The sequence below is a fragment of the Copadichromis virginalis genome, linkage group LG14 (genome assembly GCF_057382275.1).
Source record: "Copadichromis virginalis isolate Kocher_CV1m ecotype Utaka linkage group LG14, C_Virginalis_male_GT1.1, whole genome shotgun sequence".
Classification (NCBI taxonomy): Eukaryota; Metazoa; Chordata; class Actinopteri; order Cichliformes; family Cichlidae; genus Copadichromis; species Copadichromis virginalis.
The window spans coordinates 27,949,872-27,969,760 of record NC_140631.1 but is presented as its reverse complement, the minus strand read 5'-3'; the positions used below and the strand labels follow the sequence as shown (position 1 = coordinate 27,969,760).

Genomic DNA, 19,889 nt, shown 5'->3' with positions numbered 1-19,889 from the left:
AAAATCGTTGTGATGCCCACTAGCAAGAATTTGAGCCAATATTGTATTAGCACAGGTAATAGTCCCATGAATTCATGCCTCCAACATGGCCTACTCAAGTAGCACACTTGCTCAAACTGCATACAATTTATTTAGAAGTGAGAATGTGGCATTTTCAACATGTGCAAAACCATGCCACTTTATTAATAAAGTGCTTGAGGATGTCATGCTAAAATTATCCACACTACTGATTGAGTGACTGATAGTGGAGAAGAAAAATTATTTTGGGTTCTACATAACACATTATTTATAATACAGAAAGAGGAAGTGTGAGTTTACTCTGAAGTGAGTAAAGAGTTATTTTGAAACTCATGCTCTAACTAAAAAGGAACTCAACTATTGGTTGATGCAAGATGTACGTGACTGAAATTTTTGCAACTTCTTATGAACAAGTATAACCATACAGTGACTCAAAAATACCTTCTAGAAAACATTTCAGTGCTCTTAGAACTTACGCCTTTAACGTTTGAACAACAAATTCCAGGGAAATAGCTCTGTATACTAAAATAAAGTAGCATTGGATGACTAGACAAAAAACAATGAAATAAAAACATTTTTGATTAATTTTTTATGAATTTTGCCATTTTAGTCAGGACTGCCAGAAGCCACCAAGCAAGACCATCAGCTCAAAGGAGACTGTAAGTAAAATTATAGAATCATGCAATGAGTGTGATTTCACATTTTAACACATTGTTGCTGTTTTAACATAAAATGCATATAGCTTCAACTTTTATTAAATGGATGAAAATATCTTCTTTATACACTGATGCTGTGCTTTAACCAAATCCACTGATGATGTGTTTTTCAGATTTAAACACATTGTTGCTTTGTTTACATATAAAGAAGACAGTCTCAACTTTAGTTAGGCGTGGCTGAGAAAGGGCGAAAAAAATCTTATTTTCACACTTCTATTGATATTGTGGTTTAACCCAGACACACACACATGATGTGTTCTAAAATTATAATTTTTCAATATGGGAAAATAAGACCTTCAGTAACTAACTTTTGAGCATCAATAACATTGGAGAATGTACTGTCGGATAATCCGGTGGAACTGACATGGAGGTTTTATCTTGAAACAGCACTCAGTGAACCTGCTCTGTAACTGTATGCGGTCTGTCACATCATGGCTGAGTCACTGTGGGTCATAAATGATTCACTTTGCAATAATTTTATTTAGAAATTATCATTACGAATGTCGGAAAGGGAAAAAAAACAGTTGCACAAACTGACATGTTGCAACAGTGGTTTCCTTTTCCCACACTTGAGTTCAGTGAGCTCTTCAGAACAACTTATTATTTTACAAATGTTTGTAAAGGCAGCCTATGGGATCAATTCATAGATAATAATAATATTGAATATATTACAGTGATGCAAGCAGTCGTGCATTGTAATCAGACAATATAAATATTCAAGCAGAAATATGTGTTGACAAAATAGACTCAAATATGTTTATTTTATTATTCAGATTAGGAAAGATTTCAAATAAAACTATACGAGTCTTCATCAATTGAATGCAAATGTTTACATTTTTTTCGAAAATTCAGAAGAATTTAAACACTCGATTTGGTTGAAAATTTGAAAAATAAAATTTAAAAAATTCGTTTTTTCCAACCCGTGTTTCAATATCATGCTGGTAATAATGGAGGCGAGCTCATCTGAGCTTTTGATAAGAAAATTATATTCTATATAGTCATGTTTTCTTGGGCGTCCATCATATTTCCACGCTGTAAATGCAAATAACTCGCAAAGTGTTTGTGTACTTAAACCATAAATGAAATGGCTATTTATGTCATATTCGTGGCACCAGTACCCTGACTACTCTGTGTTTACTGTTTCCAGTGTACAGAGGGAGGTTGCACCTGCTCACTACCGCACATCATATCCTCGCTAACAGCAGCTTTCAAAACAACTACACCATGGTAAGTCTTATCTTTACAAATATAATGTGTATTGTGCTCAATGTGTTCAGTTTGAGTTAAGGAGATCTCCTTAAAGTTTTCTTTTCCAGAATGTAAGACTTTGATATAACTGACTGGATAAATTAGTTTGAATAAATAATTTACTTTGTTTTTTCTCTCATTTTGCCCCAATCCTCGCCTTTGTCCTCTTCCTTTCTCCTTCTTTCACTCCTGTCTTCTCTGTATTCCTCTTTTGCTACAGGTGCTTAATTGTACGCAGATAGTTGAGGCACTGGAGACCTATTACCTGCCAACATTTTATGGAATTGAGTTCTCTGTTGGTTTCCTTGGCAACCTGCTGGTTGTACTTGGTTATATATTTTGTTTACAACAGTGGCAGAGCTGCAATATTTACCTCTTCAGTCTTGCGGTTTCAGACCTTATTTTCCTCTCCACATTGCCACGCCTCTGCTACCTTTATTCAAATCACAAGGAAGAGAGCAATCTCTATGTTTGTGTTATCAACCGCTACGTCCTGCATGTAAATCTTTACTCCTCCATACTCTTTATGGTTTGGCTCAGCATGGACCGCTTCCTGCTCATAAAGTATCCAATGAGGAACCATTATCTGCTCAGGCCACGAACAGCTCTGATTGTTACAGGGTTGAGCTGGATAGCTGTCAGCATTGAAGTTGCCCCAATGATAACGCTGATGGTGCAGGACCTAAAAGAAAAAAATTGGACCATGTGCCGAGATTTTGGCAGTCTGAAGGGAGATATCAGTGTGCTTGGCTACAGCTTGGGGCTGACAGTGACAGGTTATATTCTCCCTCTGTTTGGACTTTGTGTTTTTTCCTACCAAATAGCACACCTACTGCGTGTCCAGGAAAGGGCTCTGCAGCGCAGCACGGCATCATCATACAAGCGGCCTCTAAAGGTGGTTGCATCAGCGGCAGCGCTATTTCTGGTTCTCTACACTCCCTACCATGTGCTTAGAAATGTGTCAATAGCAACTATGCAAGACTGGGCAGGACTGGAGATTTGCACACGGATGCACATAAAGAGTATCTATATCTTGACCCGACCTATAGCCTTTTTTCACAGCGTAATCAACCCCATCTTCTACTTCCTCATGGGTGACAAGTTCAGAGACCTCCTAGAATCTAAGATTAGAAATATAGTCAGCAAAACAGTGGTGCAAAAAAACCCTTCATGAGTAAACTACAAACTTACTGTACGTAAAAAAAAAAATATATCAGCATAGCATCCATGTACATCAATGAGACCTACTTTGTAGTTTCTTTATTTTATTTTCTATATTTCTTTTTGTATTTTCCTCATATCACTGCTTCCTTTAGTGATGCACAAATATATATATATACGTACACACACACACACACACATATATATATATATATATGTGTGTGTGTGTGTGTGTGTGTGTGTGTGTGTGTGTGTACACACATATATATATTATATTATTATTAAGTAATAAAAAGTTGTAATAGCATATTCTTGAAGTAAAAGTATGAATGAAAGTTTGTCACATTTGCTGAAACTCTTAACTTTGCATTGCTTCATCATTGTTACGTCTTATTTGGGAATGTTTGCACATTATAGTGCCATATAGCTTCTTAAGCTAATAAAGACTATTAAAAACTGTCTGCTCTTTTATTATTACCTAGACTTCAACATTTTCTCCACAAATCATTAAAGGGAGTATTGGTTAAATTAATATATATTTAAATGAATTTTGATTAAATAACTGGACAAAAGTTACAAAAAGGAAAAAAAAATTTGCACGATCTACTAGAAGCAAATGCCGTAGTCTGAGATGAGCTGGGTGTGGAATGACACAATGAGTATCAATTACACAGTTTCAGTTCCTGTATTCACTTAATAAACCATAGTATGTAAACATCTGGCTGACATAGTCTAAATCAACAAGAATGATTTAAATTCGAACAATTTTGGTCTGGTCAAGTTGGTCTTTCCCATGTAAATGCTGCATGTTCTCCATGTGCCAAAGAAATGCATGTTAGGTAACTTGATTATCAAACCTAACACGATAAAATCCAACTAGAAAAATTGAATCATAGAGGCGTCTCATGCAAGGATTTTATGCCCATCACGACTAACCACACCATGCTTGACCTATCATTTTATTTAGCCTGGACTACCTTCCTGATATTGAGACAGAGCAAACAGGAAAAAAAGAGATGAAAGTATGCCAGGACAAATATAACGCCTGAAGCTCTATATTACTTATAATATGATTTGGTGATATACTAAAACAGTAAATTCTCTGGGAATATTACATTTCAGACCACCAACGTCACAGAGGCATCATGGGTATCATTTACAAAGGTTTTATCCTGATTTCTGTATGTTGAGTACAGTTATTTAATTTAAATGCCGGAATGCATTTCAAACATTTACTCTCAAAATCCTAAAATCAATGTTGTATTTGACATTTGAAATTACAGATTAAGCTATTAAGCTTCATGAAAGTTTGATTCTTGCAACATTTAATTACTGGAACATTTTGTCATTGGTGAAGATGGTGTTAGTGCTAGCAAATCAAGTACAATTAACCAGGAGCCAAAGTAAGGATCAAGTAAATTTATTGTCATATAGCTTTAAAAAAAAATGCACCTAACAAAGGAAACCCAGGACAAATAATAGAAACTGTTATATTGACAATTGAGCAAGTGGAGCTGTTTGAGGAAATAAGCTAGCTTTGTCTGTTAACTTGAAATGTTGCAATGTGTTTTTTTTTTTTACCAACAATGTTGGTAAGAAGAAAAAAAAAGAAGCTAAAAATCAATGAAGACATACTGTGCCCAGTTTCATACACATTTCAAAACTTTCAGACCAGAAAGGCATAGTGTTAACTTCAGCTTGTTATTTGGATATCTCCCATATGTACAGAAGTCACAGAGGTGGTGTCACTCAAGAGAGAGGAAACAGTAATGCTCTAATGACAGGTGATCAGTCTAAAGTCACCTCACCATTGCTAAAAGAAAAAGCAACTCAACTTCTTGTGTATGTTAGAGATAAAAACAAAAGTCAAAGACAAACAAACAACTGTCATAAAAACACAATCAGACGTGCATAGAAAGCCAAATTACCAACTCTTTAATCGCACCTACATACTGTTCACCAAACTGGCAAATGGTCTTGTACTTACAACTCCAGCTAAGTGCCCTAGTCTTTGAACCATTGCTTATTGCGTATGAAGCAAAAACAACTCTACATGCTACATTCCTGATATGGCGACTTTATATTTATGACTCTATGTTCCCAAATGAGAGCACTTTCTGGTTTTCCAAATGTAAAGTAGTTTATTTACATAATGTACTACCATAAAAAATTATCAGCTCATATTATAGGAAGTGAGACTTGTAATAATCGGTAAAGGTTAAGGCTCCAGATATTTTTCCTCTTTTTTGCCATATTGCTTCTTTACACTGAGCTAAGCTTTATAGCAAAAATGTGTTTATGCGTATGGCGAAGCTTTTCTTTGCAGCATGCTCTTTATATACAGATGCCAATATTCTTCATGGAATGTGGATTATTTTATTTCACTGCCTGTAGCCTTGAAATGAAAATATTTTAAAGCACAAAGCAAGTAGATGAGTTTCTGATGAGGATTTGAAGTTGTTTTTTTCCCCCTTTTATTAGATTAAAATGCCATTCATTCTGCAGTTTAAATTAAGGGTATTGCCATAAGCAACTCTATGTGCACCATTTACATGTAAGGGATACACAACAAAAGGAGTCATTCTTTTTTGTTTTAAACATGTTGTGATTATGCAAGCCAGTGTTTTTGATATTTTCTAACATCACCTCAGGCTTCAGTGACCTGCAGCTTGGATAAATGTTAACTTTGGCTAAACAGACTTGTGAAAATTCTTTTCTGCTGTGTCAAAACTTACACTGGATTCTTTAAACCTCTAATGGAATATTTCAGAATTCTCAGTGGTATGCATTACTAATTAAAGCCATAAGATCAAACTAGATATGAGGTGCTGTGGATGGAAAACCATAACAGGCCAAAGAAAGTCCACAGATATTTTTACCCTCATATTTGCCTGTTGAGCCAAACACAACACTATTATTGTACTTTTGTGATGCCGTCATGTGTTGTGCTGCATTCAAGCCACCCTATTTGGAAAGAAAATGTTCTATCCTCTCAAAATTTTGCTCCCTACTCCTATCAATTGCAACAAAACGTACAAGTTTCTCAATAAATACACACAAAAACAGAAAAGGAGACACGGCCAAGAAACAAAAGTCTACACCCAATCAAAACATTCTTGCATTGTGAAGAAATGCTGGAATAACTACTACTGATCCTCAACCTTTTACAAATTTTCCTTGAGCCATTTAATATAGTTGTCTGTCATGCGACGTGCAATCAGGAAGTCAGTTGGCCACACGGTGAACATCAATGCTCCGTGAAATCCTGTGTCATAATGTTCATGTGTCACCTCAACGCCAGCAGCACGGAGCCGTGTGGCATACATGATCCCATCATCTCGGAGAACATCATACTCGCACGTCAGAATGTAGGCCTTCGGCAAAGAGCGTAAAGCTGCGTCAGGAACAAGCAGAGGCGACGCCCTCGGATCAGCAAGAGATCGAGATGGTCCATCCATTGCAACTGTTCCCTCGGTAACTGCGGGAGCACTGTAGTTGTACTTCCTATGATACGTTTCTGGCAGAAAAGCACTCCAGTTGACAAACTTCAGCAGGCTTGAAGACTCTGGGTTGTTGTGGGTGTTGGCCATCATTGCTCTAAAAAAAGCTTTGTCGCTGGTGAAGTACTCACTCCAGAAACGCACCATAAGAGTGCGGGGCAGAATGGGCATGTACTGATTCTGCTGATATGAAGGTGTGTAAAGGTCCAGAGCCTGCAGCACAGGATAGATGAGTGCTTGGGCCTTTAACTGAATCTGCTGAGTCGGCTCCTTTTGTAACTGTTTTGACAGAAAGAGAGAACGAAAAAAGGATTAAAATGTTAGCCCAGAAATGCATGTGTCATTGTGGTTGACTCAGTTCACTTCAGTATTTTCTGTTGGGCTTCAAGTGTAATGACCTGTTAACTTCAGTGTTGTAATACCTACAAACCTAAATAGCGGAAGTAGCAAGCATGTTGGATTAACACAGCTGCCCACAAAAACAGGTCCTTGACCAGCCTTCATGCCTTTCAAAGAAATAACACTTCTGTTATTTATAAGCCTAAGAGCCATTTTTGATAATACAGTTTCACACTCAGTGCTTTTTCTATACTTAAGCACCTTCGCATACACACTCACTCAGGGTTCAGTTTCTTGCCCGGAGATACTTTGAGTGGCATTTCAAAGTAACTTGGTATTGAGCCACCACGCTACAGCCGCCCAAAAGACACTGCTTTGCAGCGGACGCATTAGATGTAACAGTTCTTATTTATCAGTTAACCACTTCAATTGTTTTTAAAGGCCAAATGATATACAGGGTACAGGTCGTATGATGGTTGTATTTTAGGTGTTTTTAAGAACCAAGGTTCCTTGGTTGTTTTTTCCTAAAAACAAAACAGTGATGGTATTTGTAAGGTATGTGAACTGTACGAAAGTTGAAATAAAGTATCTAAGAATTGATTCGCAATTGTCAGGGTTCCTGGGTCGGTGACCCAGTGTTTTCAGTTTTGTTCATGTTCAGTTTATTTTGCCACTTCCATGTGCTCACTTCCTGCTTTTCCTGTGTCAGCTCGTCTAGTGTCATTAGCCAGATTATGTTCAGGTGTGTACTCATCGGTCTCTCATTATCATCCTCATCAGTCTGTGTATTTAAGCCCTCTGTTTCTACTCGTTCACTGTCGTGTCATTGATGTTATGTTGTCCTTCCTGTGTGTTCCCTCAGTTCAGTCCGCCATTCAGTTGTCCAGCCAGTCAGTGTCCGTTCACCCACTCCTTATAATAAACCTCACCTACCTGCCAGTCCTGCATTTGGGTTCCTTCTTCCTCGCCTCCACGCAACGCCTGACAGAATGACACGACCCGTGCCATGAAGACACGATTGGAACCCAGCGGACTCGGACCTCTACGAGCGGCAGGAGGTAGCGCTCTCCTTGTGGGCGGAAAAGCTCAAGGAGAGACAGCGGCTCTTCGCGGAGCGAGAGCACGTCTTCGAGGGTACTCGCTTGGCTCTGGGCGGGCCTCGGAGACGCCGCGTTCACCCACCTGCTACCTCCCATGCACCGGAGCATCTGCCGCGGAGTGTGGGCGTTTCACGCTGCGCTTCGGCCGCTCCCTCTCTCGCCACTCCGCTCCTCGTTCACACACCCGCCGCCTCATTTGCCAGACCTCCACCATCGCCACGGCACAGCGGCTACGCCTCCCACCTCGGGTCAACGGAGGCTACCGCACCAGAGGCTCTGCTGTTTACCCCGGCCGCTTCCTCTTCCCGGAGAAAGCGGCGCACATGCCGCCATAAAACTGACTACTTTCAGCCACTCCCGATGGTGAGCTCCAGTGCCTGTTTTTCGCACTCACCATCTGATTATTCACTTAAAACGCACAATAGACTCACTTCTGATTCATGGGGAGTCTCCCTCCTAGACGAGGACGTGGACTGGGAAGAGTTTTTCTGCTCTGCTCCAAAGACTGTAAATAGTGGTGGCAGAAAAACCAGAACAATCCCCAATAAACCTGCCAGTAACACACACACCGTCACTATTTCCACACCCGTTACTCAGCCATTTCCCACCAGATTCAGCCTTCCCCTTCAGCCGTTTCACCTCCTCTGATGGCTAGGGCCCAGTCTACACCCACACCAGTGCCAGCTCCCAGGAGGAGGGCAGCTGCGACCCAGTCTACCTCCACACCCGCTTCTGTTTCTCAGGTGGGGGTGAGTGGTGTCCAGCCACCTCCCGTGCCTGTCCCAGCACCCAGGCTGAGGGCAGCCCGAATCCAACCTGACCATCCCAGAGGCCCAGCCGAAGCTCTCCAGCCAGTGCCCTCATGCTCCGGAGGCTCGGAAGAGCTAGCCTGCTTACTCATCAGCCCACCACTTCATCCACCACCTGATCCAGCCTTTCACGCACTAGCTTTATCCCTGGTTAGGCTGGCTGAAGTGTCCCCTGCTCAGGCACCAGCTTTACTAGCCCAGGCTATAGCTTTATCTCCCTCATTAGCTCAGTCTATAGCTCAGCCATCAGCTGTACCAACCTCAGCTCAGCCATTAGCCTCACCGACCTCTGTTTATCCGTTAGTCTCCTCAGTCCAGTCAGTTCACTCACCTGCCCTCCAGTCCCCTGTAGTTCAGTCTCCTCCTGTCCTCCAGTCTGCTCCTGTCCAGTCTGTAGTCCAGTCAGTCCAGTCTGCTCCTGTCCAGTCTGTAGTCCAGTCGCCTCCTGTCTCCCAGTCGCCCGTCCACCATCCCGTTCAGTTCCCGGACCTGCAGCCACAGCACCCAGAGCCAGCTGTGAGCTCTCCCGCTCTTCAGCCAGGGGTTTCCGCGCCCGCTGGCCCGGCCGCTCCTCAGCCAGAGGCTTCTGCGCCGCCTGGTCCGGCATCAGACTCAGCCGCTGCCTCGCCTGGTCCGGCCTCAGCCTCGGCTTCTGCTTCGCCCGGTCCGGCCTCGGCTTCTGCTTTGCCTGGTCCTGCGGCTGCCGCGTCGTCGCGCCAGCCATGTTCTGGACGTCATCGCCGGCGTCTTCCTTGCGGCCGCCCACCGGACCTGCTCAGTGGCCGTCATCGCCGGCATCTTCCTCGCGGCCGCCCACCGGACCTGCTCAGTGGCCGCCGCCGCCTTCCTCGCGGCCACCCACCGGAACAGTCTCATCTCGACAGCTGCGGCCACCCACCGGAACAGTCTCATCTCGACCGCCGCGGCCACCCGCCGCGGCCACCCACCGGACCGGCTTAGTGGTCGCTGCCGCCTTCCACGTGGCCGCCCATCTGAACTGTCTCGTCTCGGCCACGGGCCACGTGGCCGCCCACCGGTGCTGTCTCGGTGTGGCCTCCGAGACAGTAAATAAATACAGTTTTTAAAACAGTTGAAATTCCCATAAATGTTAACAGCACAGTTAACCTTCAATCAGGTTGGAGGTAGAGCATGTGACAGCCTGTGGGTAGAAACCTTTGAGTCTGTTTGCCTTTGATCTGATCGACCTGTAGTGTTTACCAGAGGGGAGGATGGAAAAAAACGTGAGTGTCCAGGGTGCGAGGGGTCCTTGATGATGATACTGGCTTTCACTGAAGTCTGCCAGTATAAATTTCTCTGAGGGGGGTTAGTGAAGTGCCAATTGCCCGCTCTTCCGCCATCACCACCTGCTGCAGTTTCCTCTTATCCTCCACAGTACAGCAGTAGGTCAGAAGGCTCTCGATGGTGAGCGGTAGAAGATCTCAGATCGCTTTGTTCTTCTGAAGTCGATTACCATCTCCTTGGTCTTGGCTGTGTTCAGATGTAGGTTCTTGATATAAGGCTCATTTGTGCTGGAGGTTTCTTTCTGTTAAAAGTTTTCTTTTTCTTCCCACTGTTGCCAAAGTGCTTGCTCGTAGGGGGTTATATGATTGCTGAGTTATTCTCTGTTTTCTTTGTATTAGTGAACTTACCTTACAATATAAAGCTCCTTGTTGTGATTTGGCACTATATACATACATACATATATATATATATATATATTAGGGGTGCAACGATACACAAAATTCACGGTTCGGTTCGATACTTTGGTGTCACGGTTCGATATTTTTTCGATACAAAAAAAATGTTCATGCCTTTTTAATTTTTCATTTATTAAAATTATAAATTTATATTTTAACTCAAAAGTACAGTTTTTAAATTTAACCCTAACCCTTGTGCGTGTTTTTTATTTTGACAGCGAATGCGCACCTGCGGACCACTTATGTGCAGCCCTGGTTATATAGTTCGTCATATTGCAGCCACAGAAATTATTTTGTCCATGAAACCATAAAGCTGCACTTTCTTTTTGCCTTATAGTCTGATTTGTCATAACTTCTCCGTTTTGTGGTAAGCTTTTCTTTGGCTGTCACTTCTTCACCCTGACCTGTCTTATTTGGCTCAGCAGAACTAAAATATATATATATACTGCTGCTTTTACACACGCACTCACATAAGCTCAGCGATTCTCTGCGCGATCAACCTCTCACATGTTTAAGCTTGCTGCGGGAGATTTCACTTGTCATGTTTGCATAGTAAGCTAACGATTAATAAGACGATGTCAGAGGAATTGGTGCACAAATTATCATCACTCACAGATCAGTGCTGTCGCTCTCTATACACAGTTCGCACGATTGCAAAGTGAAAGCAAAAAAACAAGCGCAAATTCAAATGCGATTTCAATATGTCACATATTGACAGTGGCTCACAGATGCCAATGACATAATTACCCAGCTACATTTCTGAAAGAATGCAAAAGCATTGACATATATTTTTCCTTCCTGCAATAGCCCGACGGGCAGGGCAGAGATAGATTTTGGTAGCCCGACTGAAAAAAATCGCTAGCCCCAGGACGTCGGGCTAGCGATATTGCAAGCCCTGTATCTGATTGAGGAATCACTCATCTTTGGAAAAGAGAGTTTATTACAGAGAAATGTCTCTTTCCAAAATAAAAGCTATACTATCTGCTTCTTCTGGGCTATATTCTCAGCAGCATAAGGAGAATCACGTGCTAACAGCTGTCTAAATGACTCGGCTAAAGTTAGTAGCATGCTTGTTGTTTTTGTCTTTGCACTAGGATGATGTCGGCGTAAATGTGCAGTCATATTCGTTGTGTTCCCACTAGTGCTTTCAGGTTAATCTCGTTGAAATGACCTTAACGCCACAACACGGCAAATCTCCGTTAACGAGCTACCGCCGATCGCCCCGTGTGTGGGGCTAGACAGCCAACACGTTAACGAGCTAACTGCGCTAACACACTAGCTCCCACCCATGTAATTGAGCATTGCATGGCACATCCAACATACTGTTTTACTTTAGTCCATGACTCGCTTACCTTCAGGGTCATACGTCACATGAAAACCATAATAATTCCAAACGCCAGATCTGAATGAGGGTGGGGGAGGTCCATGTGTCTTGCTAGCTTGCCCTGCGCTCTTCCTTCTGACTATGCTGTCTGTGTTGAGCGCTCAGTGGATCTGCGCTCGACAGTGCAGCCTAGGCGGAGTAGTCGAACGCAGATTCACTGAGCGCTCAACACAGACAGCATCGTCAGAAGGAAAGTTGATAAAATAAATTACAAATGTTGTATTGTTCGATACATATGCGTACTGAACCGAAAGCACTGTATCGAACGGTTCAATATCGATACGAATATCGTTGCACCCCTAATATATATATATATATATATATATATATATATAATTGAAAAACTTGAATTGAATATAAAGATGCCAATACTTAGATCGAAGACAGGAACAGTCTTCTGTTTCAGGGTAAGAGAATACTATTTATCACACAGTCACTCAATAACCTATTCTTCTGCCACCTCATGAACAGGAAAACAGATTCGATGTTAGAAACAAAAGTAAAAAAAAAAACAGTACCTGTTGGGTGACTGCAGCTGCCAGGTTCCCCCCAGCACTATCCCCAGACACAGCAATGCGTCCAGGGTGCACATAATACTGGGCCAGCACCCCCTTCTGGAGGAAATGTTTGACCACACGGTAAACATCCTCATAGGGGATTGGGAAGTGGTGCGCTGGAGCAAGGCGATACCTGAGCAGAGTTAACTATTTAAGTCATGTTTACAGACAATATTTCAGCAAACAAAACACGTTGGAAAAAAAATTTAATTATTTTTTTAAGACAAACAGACATCTTTTAAACTGAATAGGCAATAAAGAGAGAGTATAGAAAGGTTATAAAAATGAAACGAACTTATTGCCATTTAGTTATTAACTTGAACTATAACTTACATAATGTGCAATGGATATAATATTTATGTAATGAAAAACTCAAGGAAAAGGAAAAATAATAATAAAAAAAGTATATATCTGGTTGCATAAGCGTGCACAGTGTGGAGATACAGAAATTCTTTTATTGCTGCCATATAATCTGCATCATTATAATTGCATTAATAACATTCTTTACAGCATTATTTCATCTAATATTTCTGACAGTATTGATACTGCATTACAGTTGTTTATTGAAGATGTCCATTTGAGGATCCTTCCATTGTGTTAACTTTTATTACAAGTACGGTTAGAAGTATTTTATACACATTGCATATCTGTGCTTATTTTGAGTTGATGTTCGGTTCATTAAGGCTCTTAAGCTTCACTGGCGTGACTGTCCAGGTGATACATGCTGAGGGAAACTAGAACATAGAAGGATAACTGCAATGCATGCTTACAGTACATATAATACATATAATCTAGGAATGTGTCCGGCCTGAGGCCTTAACTCATTTGGTGTCTTACTATATTTTATTCTACTTGGTAACAGATGATCAGAGTCGATAATTAGCCTCAGAGACCCTGAGGGCTTGAAGTTTATTACCTTGTATGGAAGGTGTTATAGAAAAGAGAAGTTCTATGTCTGCTTATAGCTATTAAAAATGTACGATTAACTGTGACTAATGTCTGGAACCTATTTTAATCTGTCATTGACGCCATGGGGGGGCGTGTACCCACAACATGTATTTTGGTCAGAAGACATATGTTGATGTTTTCTCCGGGCTGTTAATAAACTCAACGTTTGATTGCACTTTTCTGGGGCCTCCGTGGTTTGTGACACTGCTCTACATTGATTGATTTCGCGACAACAGCCAGCTATAAATAGCCCATGTCCAGAATCAAACAATCACTTCACAACTACAGCTGCTGCAAACTGCTTCTACGATGCTGAAATATGGTTGACACAATAAACGGTTTTGTTTTGCTCTGACCTTTGCAGTGCTGGTGTCATCTCTACAAGTATTTTAATCTATTTGCCAAATGTTACGCATGGCTGACCCTGAGACTCACTAATGCTTCAATTACGCATTGAACCACTGGCAAAAAGCAGAAAGGAATTCAGATGAGCCAGATAAGGAAATACCCTACACACCCCAAACCCATACGCTGTCCACTTTACTACACAGTGGGTTGGTTTCATGACTATGAAAATCTACATTTTAAGAGGTAGAAATACCCATATCTAAAAAGATGTTTAAAAGGTGAAAAAAATTATTTAGCGGATAATGTTAGTATTAGCAAACACACACACAGACAAGGAGCCGGGTGTGCCAAAGAATAGCAGTGGAAGTGCTATGATGGGGAAAAGGCTTACAGAGTCCCAAACAAAAAGAAAAATGGAGAGCTTAACAGCATCATCACTTCAATCTAGCCTGTGACTAATGAGGGATGACGGGGACGTGACAAAAGAAAATTGTGTATGAGCAACAGGGGAAAAGTCGGGGGAAGAGGATGAGATCTATTAATACCACAAACAAAAAAGAATTTAAATAATGCCATAAAAAACAAAAAACATGCTGCTTCAGCAATACCTCTTTTTTCACAACAATATACATGACTATAAAATACGAAATACTTACTCCACTGAAAGAACCACAGCATCGAGCTCAGTGACGACTTTTCTGGCCAGGAGATCATATGGACTCATTCCTAAGTAGATAGTAGAAAAGCAGGATGAAAAAGACTTAAGTAATACAATACATCGCATTAAATTTCATAAATTTGATGCTACAGTAAGAGAGATGAACCTGGCATTCAGCTTAGCAATACTTCCTGGAAAGATTCATGTTACTGTAATTGTGAAAGGCCTTTAACAGATTGCACGAGCAGCGTGAGATGTGTCAAACTGCATGTCTCGTCTTTGGATTAGCAAGGGTAACCACCCCCTGAGGTCCCCACCGATCTTGCAGAAGGCATGTTATTTCCTCAGGAAACTGAAAGCTTTGTGATTTGTGATTCACAGTTTGTTCATTATTTATGATCCTGTCACAGTCCAGCCACTGGGAGTCGATATGAAGCTGTAATGTCATGAACCGCAATCAATCAATCAGAGAATATCACCACTACTCTCTTGAAATAACAATGGTAATATTCTGAGATGAACACACAATGTGTTCATCTTTCAGTTCACCTTTAAAAGCCACAGAGTCATTATTCAGTGTGATAAAGGAGAACAGAGCCCAGCCCAACTACTTACTGGAACTCCCCAGACACCATCCTCCACCGTGCAGGTATATGATTGCTCTCCTGAGGTCTGTGTCACTACCTCGGTGCTTTGGCTGATATAACACCACCTCTACTCCATCAAACTTTTCTTCTGTCACCTTGACATGCTCATCAGAAACAGGTGCAATCTTCTCTAAAAGAGTAATGAAGTACATTACCCCCATGTAGTCCTTCAGGCCCAGTAATTCGCTTATGTCTGCCTGGAAATGGAGAAAGGCAAATGTAAGGTGTAGAGAAAAACACATCACATAATTTGTTAGTGTTTGTGAAACATGACCCATCTCTACTACCTTTTGTACAAATGATAATGTTAGGATAAACAGGCTTATACTATGTACACTTATGCCAGCCTAACATCCATAATATTCAAAACAGAAAAGGTCAAATATGCCAAACTTGTGACCATGATAAGGAGGAAGCGAGAGAAACAAGGAGTCACAAGAACGCTGTCTGGCAAAATGTCAAGTCCCCTAAAGTTAACCGTTGAAAGAAGTCATATCTAAATGAAATAAAAGCATGACTGGTACTCCATTATGTCTGCTTGCTGAAGCAGTAGAAAGCTGGCTTCAGGGTAATCAGCTGATGTGCCCACAATAACCTAATCAGAGTCATCTAGGACGAGTACCATCAGGAGCTCCTGTCAGGCAGTAGTTTTATTAAAAAAAAGAAAGAAAAAAAAAGAAAGAAAAAAAAAACACAAGAGGGGTCCCTTTCTTGACATTACAAAGACCAAAGTGATGTGTACTAAACATTTTAGTATTAAATCAAAATTCAGGATTTTGTTACAAAATGGTCATTACATCTCCAAAACAGATGATTTTTTGTAACTCTCATGTTCTCATGTTAAAAGGGAAAAATGAGATACCACTATCTCTAGTTTAATAACAGAATTGTCCTGTGGTGTTCGAGGTAGTAGACTGCACCTTTTTTCTAACTGCATAATAATCAATATTAAAAACAAGTGCAGCACTAAGATTTACTTAATACTTAGGATGTTAATAAGAAAAAAAGGTGTTCCAAAATAAATCCACTAACCATTATATTAAAACTACACTACTACTGATGATATGGTGCAACACTAATCTATGCAAACCGCATTTGAAGACAATAAAAAAAAAATCCACCTCTATTAGCCGTAGCACAATGGGCTACAGTAAACCACGGGCGTCTTATCCGTCATAAACGCAGACGGGTTCCCTTGATAGGTTCTATTATTAGAACAGGTGAGCAGGACTATACAAAACATGGATTAGCATTTGACATAATCTGGTGTAACCAGCATGTGCATCTACATCAGCAAAAAAACAAAACGTTTAACCTGCCACCTTAGCTGCTCAGAGAACAAAGGCAGTTTACCTACCGTTTCTCAGCTTATGGCTACATGACATACATACAGTGCATTAAAGTGATCAGAAAGGTGTGTTCATACATCCACAATACTGAAGAGCCTACACTCTTTGGGCTTGTATTTCAGTAACAGCAGAGCAGATTATCAAGATAGACGGCAAGAATAGTTCTTTTATTTTTTATTTTTCTTACCAGATGGCTGAGACTTCTAAAGAAAGAGTTGGTCAGCATGAGTTTCCATCTCTCTTCTATCTCCTCGGGAATGGGCTCGTAAACGTAATAAGCGGTGAAAGAGCAGAAAGCGACGAATAAAATTATGCTTCCCAGCCTCATTTTCCAGCGTGGGTCCCTGGCCACAAACTGCGGGGTGCAAAACAAACGGGCTGTTGCGCTTGTTTTAAGTCACTTCGCTTCGCGACTAAGCTTACTCACGGAATCAATTCTTGGATCCACGCGAGCTAAATTCTACAGCGAGCGCTCGGTGTCATTTTGTGGTCATCTGTGCGCAAATTCTGAGCTTTTCTCGATGCTCCAGTGGGCTCCTTAGTGCGTGTCTGTCTCGTGGAGCAGCAGAATTAATTGAAGTGTCAGTGATATGGAGACAGGAGCGCGCACGCTGTGTGCTCACGAGGCAGGAACCGTCCCACCTTGGCCTACAACTCAAATTCCTCAGGTGCCTTCTAATCGCTAGATTACACGGGGCGCGCGACTAAACTTTATGCTAAGATGCACCTGATGCACGAATGTCGTGGCTTGTACCTCAAACATGGCTGGTGGATTCAGATTTCCCCTTTTTTTTCATTTTCCCTTTCACTCTTTCCATTCCCCGGCTACAAGTTTTCCAGTTGACTTTATATGAGGAGAAAGTCTGTGTAGCTTCTATATGGACACAGCTAAAGTCTGTTGCAGATTTGGTTGCAAGGCTGTCCAAGCTAATTATATAATTGGTGACGGAGCCAACTCTGATGTCTGCTTTCTTGGTAGGACTGTCAAAAGCAACATGACTCTCTGATGCACTCACGTTTGCAAACGCTGCAGGAGGGACGATTTGGTGCTTGCTGCAGCAATGGGAAGAAAAATGTGCAGATGCAGGACTTTTTGGTTTAGTTTATCTTATTTTCATGGGTATATCTTTGTGTAGAAAAAGTGACAAACTGGTTCAACAGAAGTGGGGCGTCACAAGAGATGTACTCGAGACAGATGGAATTTATTAAAACAAAACCGTTCAAACCAACACTGGAGCAATGCCAGTAGTGAAGGCTACCCTAGCATGTGCACTGTCAAGTTTTCTGAACACAAAAGAAGGCTGATGCCAGCTGGATCATCCTGGATCAAGATGAGAAAAAGAAGATGAGGGCCAGCCTTCATTACATTACTTCATTGCATTTGGTCAAATAAGAGACACGGGGAAGCTGAGGTCAGTAAATAATGAGGAGCCCCTTTGCTGTCAAAGTTGCAAACTCTAGCTGTTTATGTTTTTAAATGAAATGATCCATATAATAAATCCATATCCTAAAGCCTTGGTCTGAAATAGTTTGATTTCTCTATAGGGTTCATCTGAGAAATTATGAACTATATACCTCCCCATGACTTAGAGTTGACCTCTCTGTTATGATCTTTTTAATTTCTTTTAGTTGAACTGGAATTTAAAGTTGGCTGGTGTTAAGGTGCAAGTATGTGTCTCCTTCCATCAGCCGTCAAACTCAATTGAGATAGAATCTGCACGATGCAGGGCGTGACAGTGGGTGAAAGCATCCATGAGACCGCTCACTGCTGAGCAGTGGAATACTAAATCTCTTCTCTGAATACAAAATCACACTTCAGACACTCAGGGATTCTCCCTGGAATTCCCTCCCTCTCGTTCGCCTCCAACAACTGGCCTCATCTCTGCTTCTGATGGAGACCACCTCAGATCACTTGTAAATCTTTCATGGAGCTCTCTCCACTCTTTGCATCTTGTTAATGGGGAGGATGGGTGTCAGATGATGTGGGGGTGGGTATGTTGTCTTCATCTACGTATAGTCATGCTGTGCAGTGCTATGCCACGTGACTCTCCAACACCCTGCTGCGTGTATGGGTAGCTTAAGCAGATATGTACTGAAGTGTAGGAATATGTGTTCATGTGCTTGCTGGTGTAATCAGTGTAAACTCACATAAATACATATGAATGTGTGTACACACACAGATGGGCACATTCTTGGGATTACCAAATCTACAGAGGCACTTCAAATAGTTATAATTAAGGAACTCAATCCAGACCTCCCCTGCTTATAAGTATGAGTGGCAAACTTTGTAACTTTTTAAATTGCAGAGCCCCTGCTGAGGCAAAGCAGCTGCCCTGCATGACAAGAGGCATCTGAAGGCACTTCATTCCAGAGTCCAGAGTGAGATGAGTGGAAGGAACATTTATTTGATATAATAATCAAAAAATAGGTCAGGTTGCATGGCCAACTTTAAGCAACTAACCTCAAACAAAACCCAAATCCACAAGATTTTTCCAATCTCATTAAATGAAATCATCATATATAAACATACCTGAACACAAATATTAAACACAGATATTAAACTTGGGCTCTGCTAACTCTTAATTCGAGCTTCCAAAGTTGTTTTCATGCAAAACAATTGTTTTCAAAGTGTGTTACTTAGAAATGTAATGCCCAGAAAAACACAAAAAGCTTTTTGGACTGTGCTCTTGATTTTGTTTTCTTGCAGTTAGTTTTACTGCATATATTATTTTACACACACACACACACACACAGCTGTCATATGTAGTTAAACTGTACCCAATAAACTTTGATTTTTATTGTTCATTTCACCAAATGTGTCTTATTCAGGTTCATACGTGTCATGAATGTTTTTCCATGGAAGACTGAATTGAAGTTGGACAGAACAGAAGTTGGAGGCAATCTTGAAAGAAACGATGGCCAATTTTAAACCAAGATTTTTCTTTCTTCAAAATGTGGCTTTGCTAAACATTTATTTTAGCTAGGAAACTGAACATTTGACTGATCATAAAACAAAATAAATAGTATCTGCTTGTACAAGTAGAGCAGTGGTACTAGGCACTACATGTCTGGGCAATATCTTAAATATTTGTTAGTGTCTGGAGTAACGTACAATAAAATTGTGTTTTTTCATTATGTGTATTCGTCTAAACACATCTAAAATGCATCTATTCTTAGCCAACAGGCTCAACAGGGTCAAATAACTGTCTCTGATTTCAAGCTTTAGGCCAAAAGCAAAGGCACAACCTTGGGAGGTTGCTTTGTGTTGTTGATCAACCCTAGTCACATAGTTATCATTTATGGATTGCTGGCTTCATATGTGAAGGGCTGAAAGAGCTGTAACTTGTCAGTAAAGACTGACCTACAAAAGCCATGCTTGCGTAATCTATCTAGAGGAATGGAAGAAGTAT

General features: G+C 41.1%; 2 protein-coding genes across 3 annotated transcripts; one reads left to right on the top strand and one right to left on the bottom strand.

Annotated features, from left to right (window-relative positions):
- The first annotated feature begins 434 nt into the window (after positions 1-434).
- On the top strand, positions 435-3,368 carry LOC146694148 (succinate receptor 1-like). Its single transcript, XM_085478833.1, has 3 exons — positions 435-677; positions 1,882-1,961; positions 2,203-3,368. Exons 2-3 carry the CDS (start codon positions 1,959-1,961, stop codon positions 3,154-3,156), a joined length of 957 nt encoding a protein of 318 aa, XP_085334959.1. The 5' UTR covers positions 435-677; positions 1,882-1,958; the 3' UTR covers positions 3,157-3,368.
- Positions 3,369-4,547: 1,179 nt separating this feature from the next.
- On the bottom strand, positions 4,548-17,288 carry aadac (arylacetamide deacetylase). Of its 2 annotated transcripts, XM_085430284.1 has the most exons (5): positions 16,667-17,288; positions 15,099-15,327; positions 14,482-14,551; positions 12,491-12,662; positions 4,548-6,922 (listed from the first exon to the last, which is right to left on the bottom strand). In XM_085430284.1, exons 1-5 carry the CDS (start codon positions 16,805-16,807, stop codon positions 6,308-6,310), a joined length of 1,227 nt encoding a protein of 408 aa, XP_085286410.1. In that variant the 5' UTR covers positions 16,808-17,288; the 3' UTR covers positions 4,548-6,307. The 2 variants fall into 2 exon arrangements, with proteins under 2 accessions (XP_085286410.1, XP_085286412.1); XM_085430286.1 differs by lacking the exons at positions 12,491-12,662; positions 14,482-14,551; positions 15,099-15,327; positions 16,667-17,288 and adding an exon at positions 9,223-9,701.
- Positions 17,289-19,889: the final 2,601 nt, after the last annotated feature.

What these genes read in the sequence shown, in the direction of transcription:
- aadac (XM_085430284.1), bottom strand. Translation starts at nt 16,807, where the DNA reads ATGAGGCTGGGAAGCATAATTTTATTCGTCGCTTTCTGCTCTTTCACC. An exon ending in TTAGAAGTCTCAGCCATCTG is followed by an intron (nt 15,328 to 16,666) that starts GTAAGAAAAATA and finishes CTCCATTTCCAG; the next exon opens with GCAGACATAAGCGAATTACT. An exon ending in ATGGTGTCTGGGGAGTTCCA is followed by an intron (nt 14,552 to 15,098) that starts GTAAGTAGTTGG and finishes CTATCTACTTAG; the next exon opens with GAATGAGTCCATATGATCTC.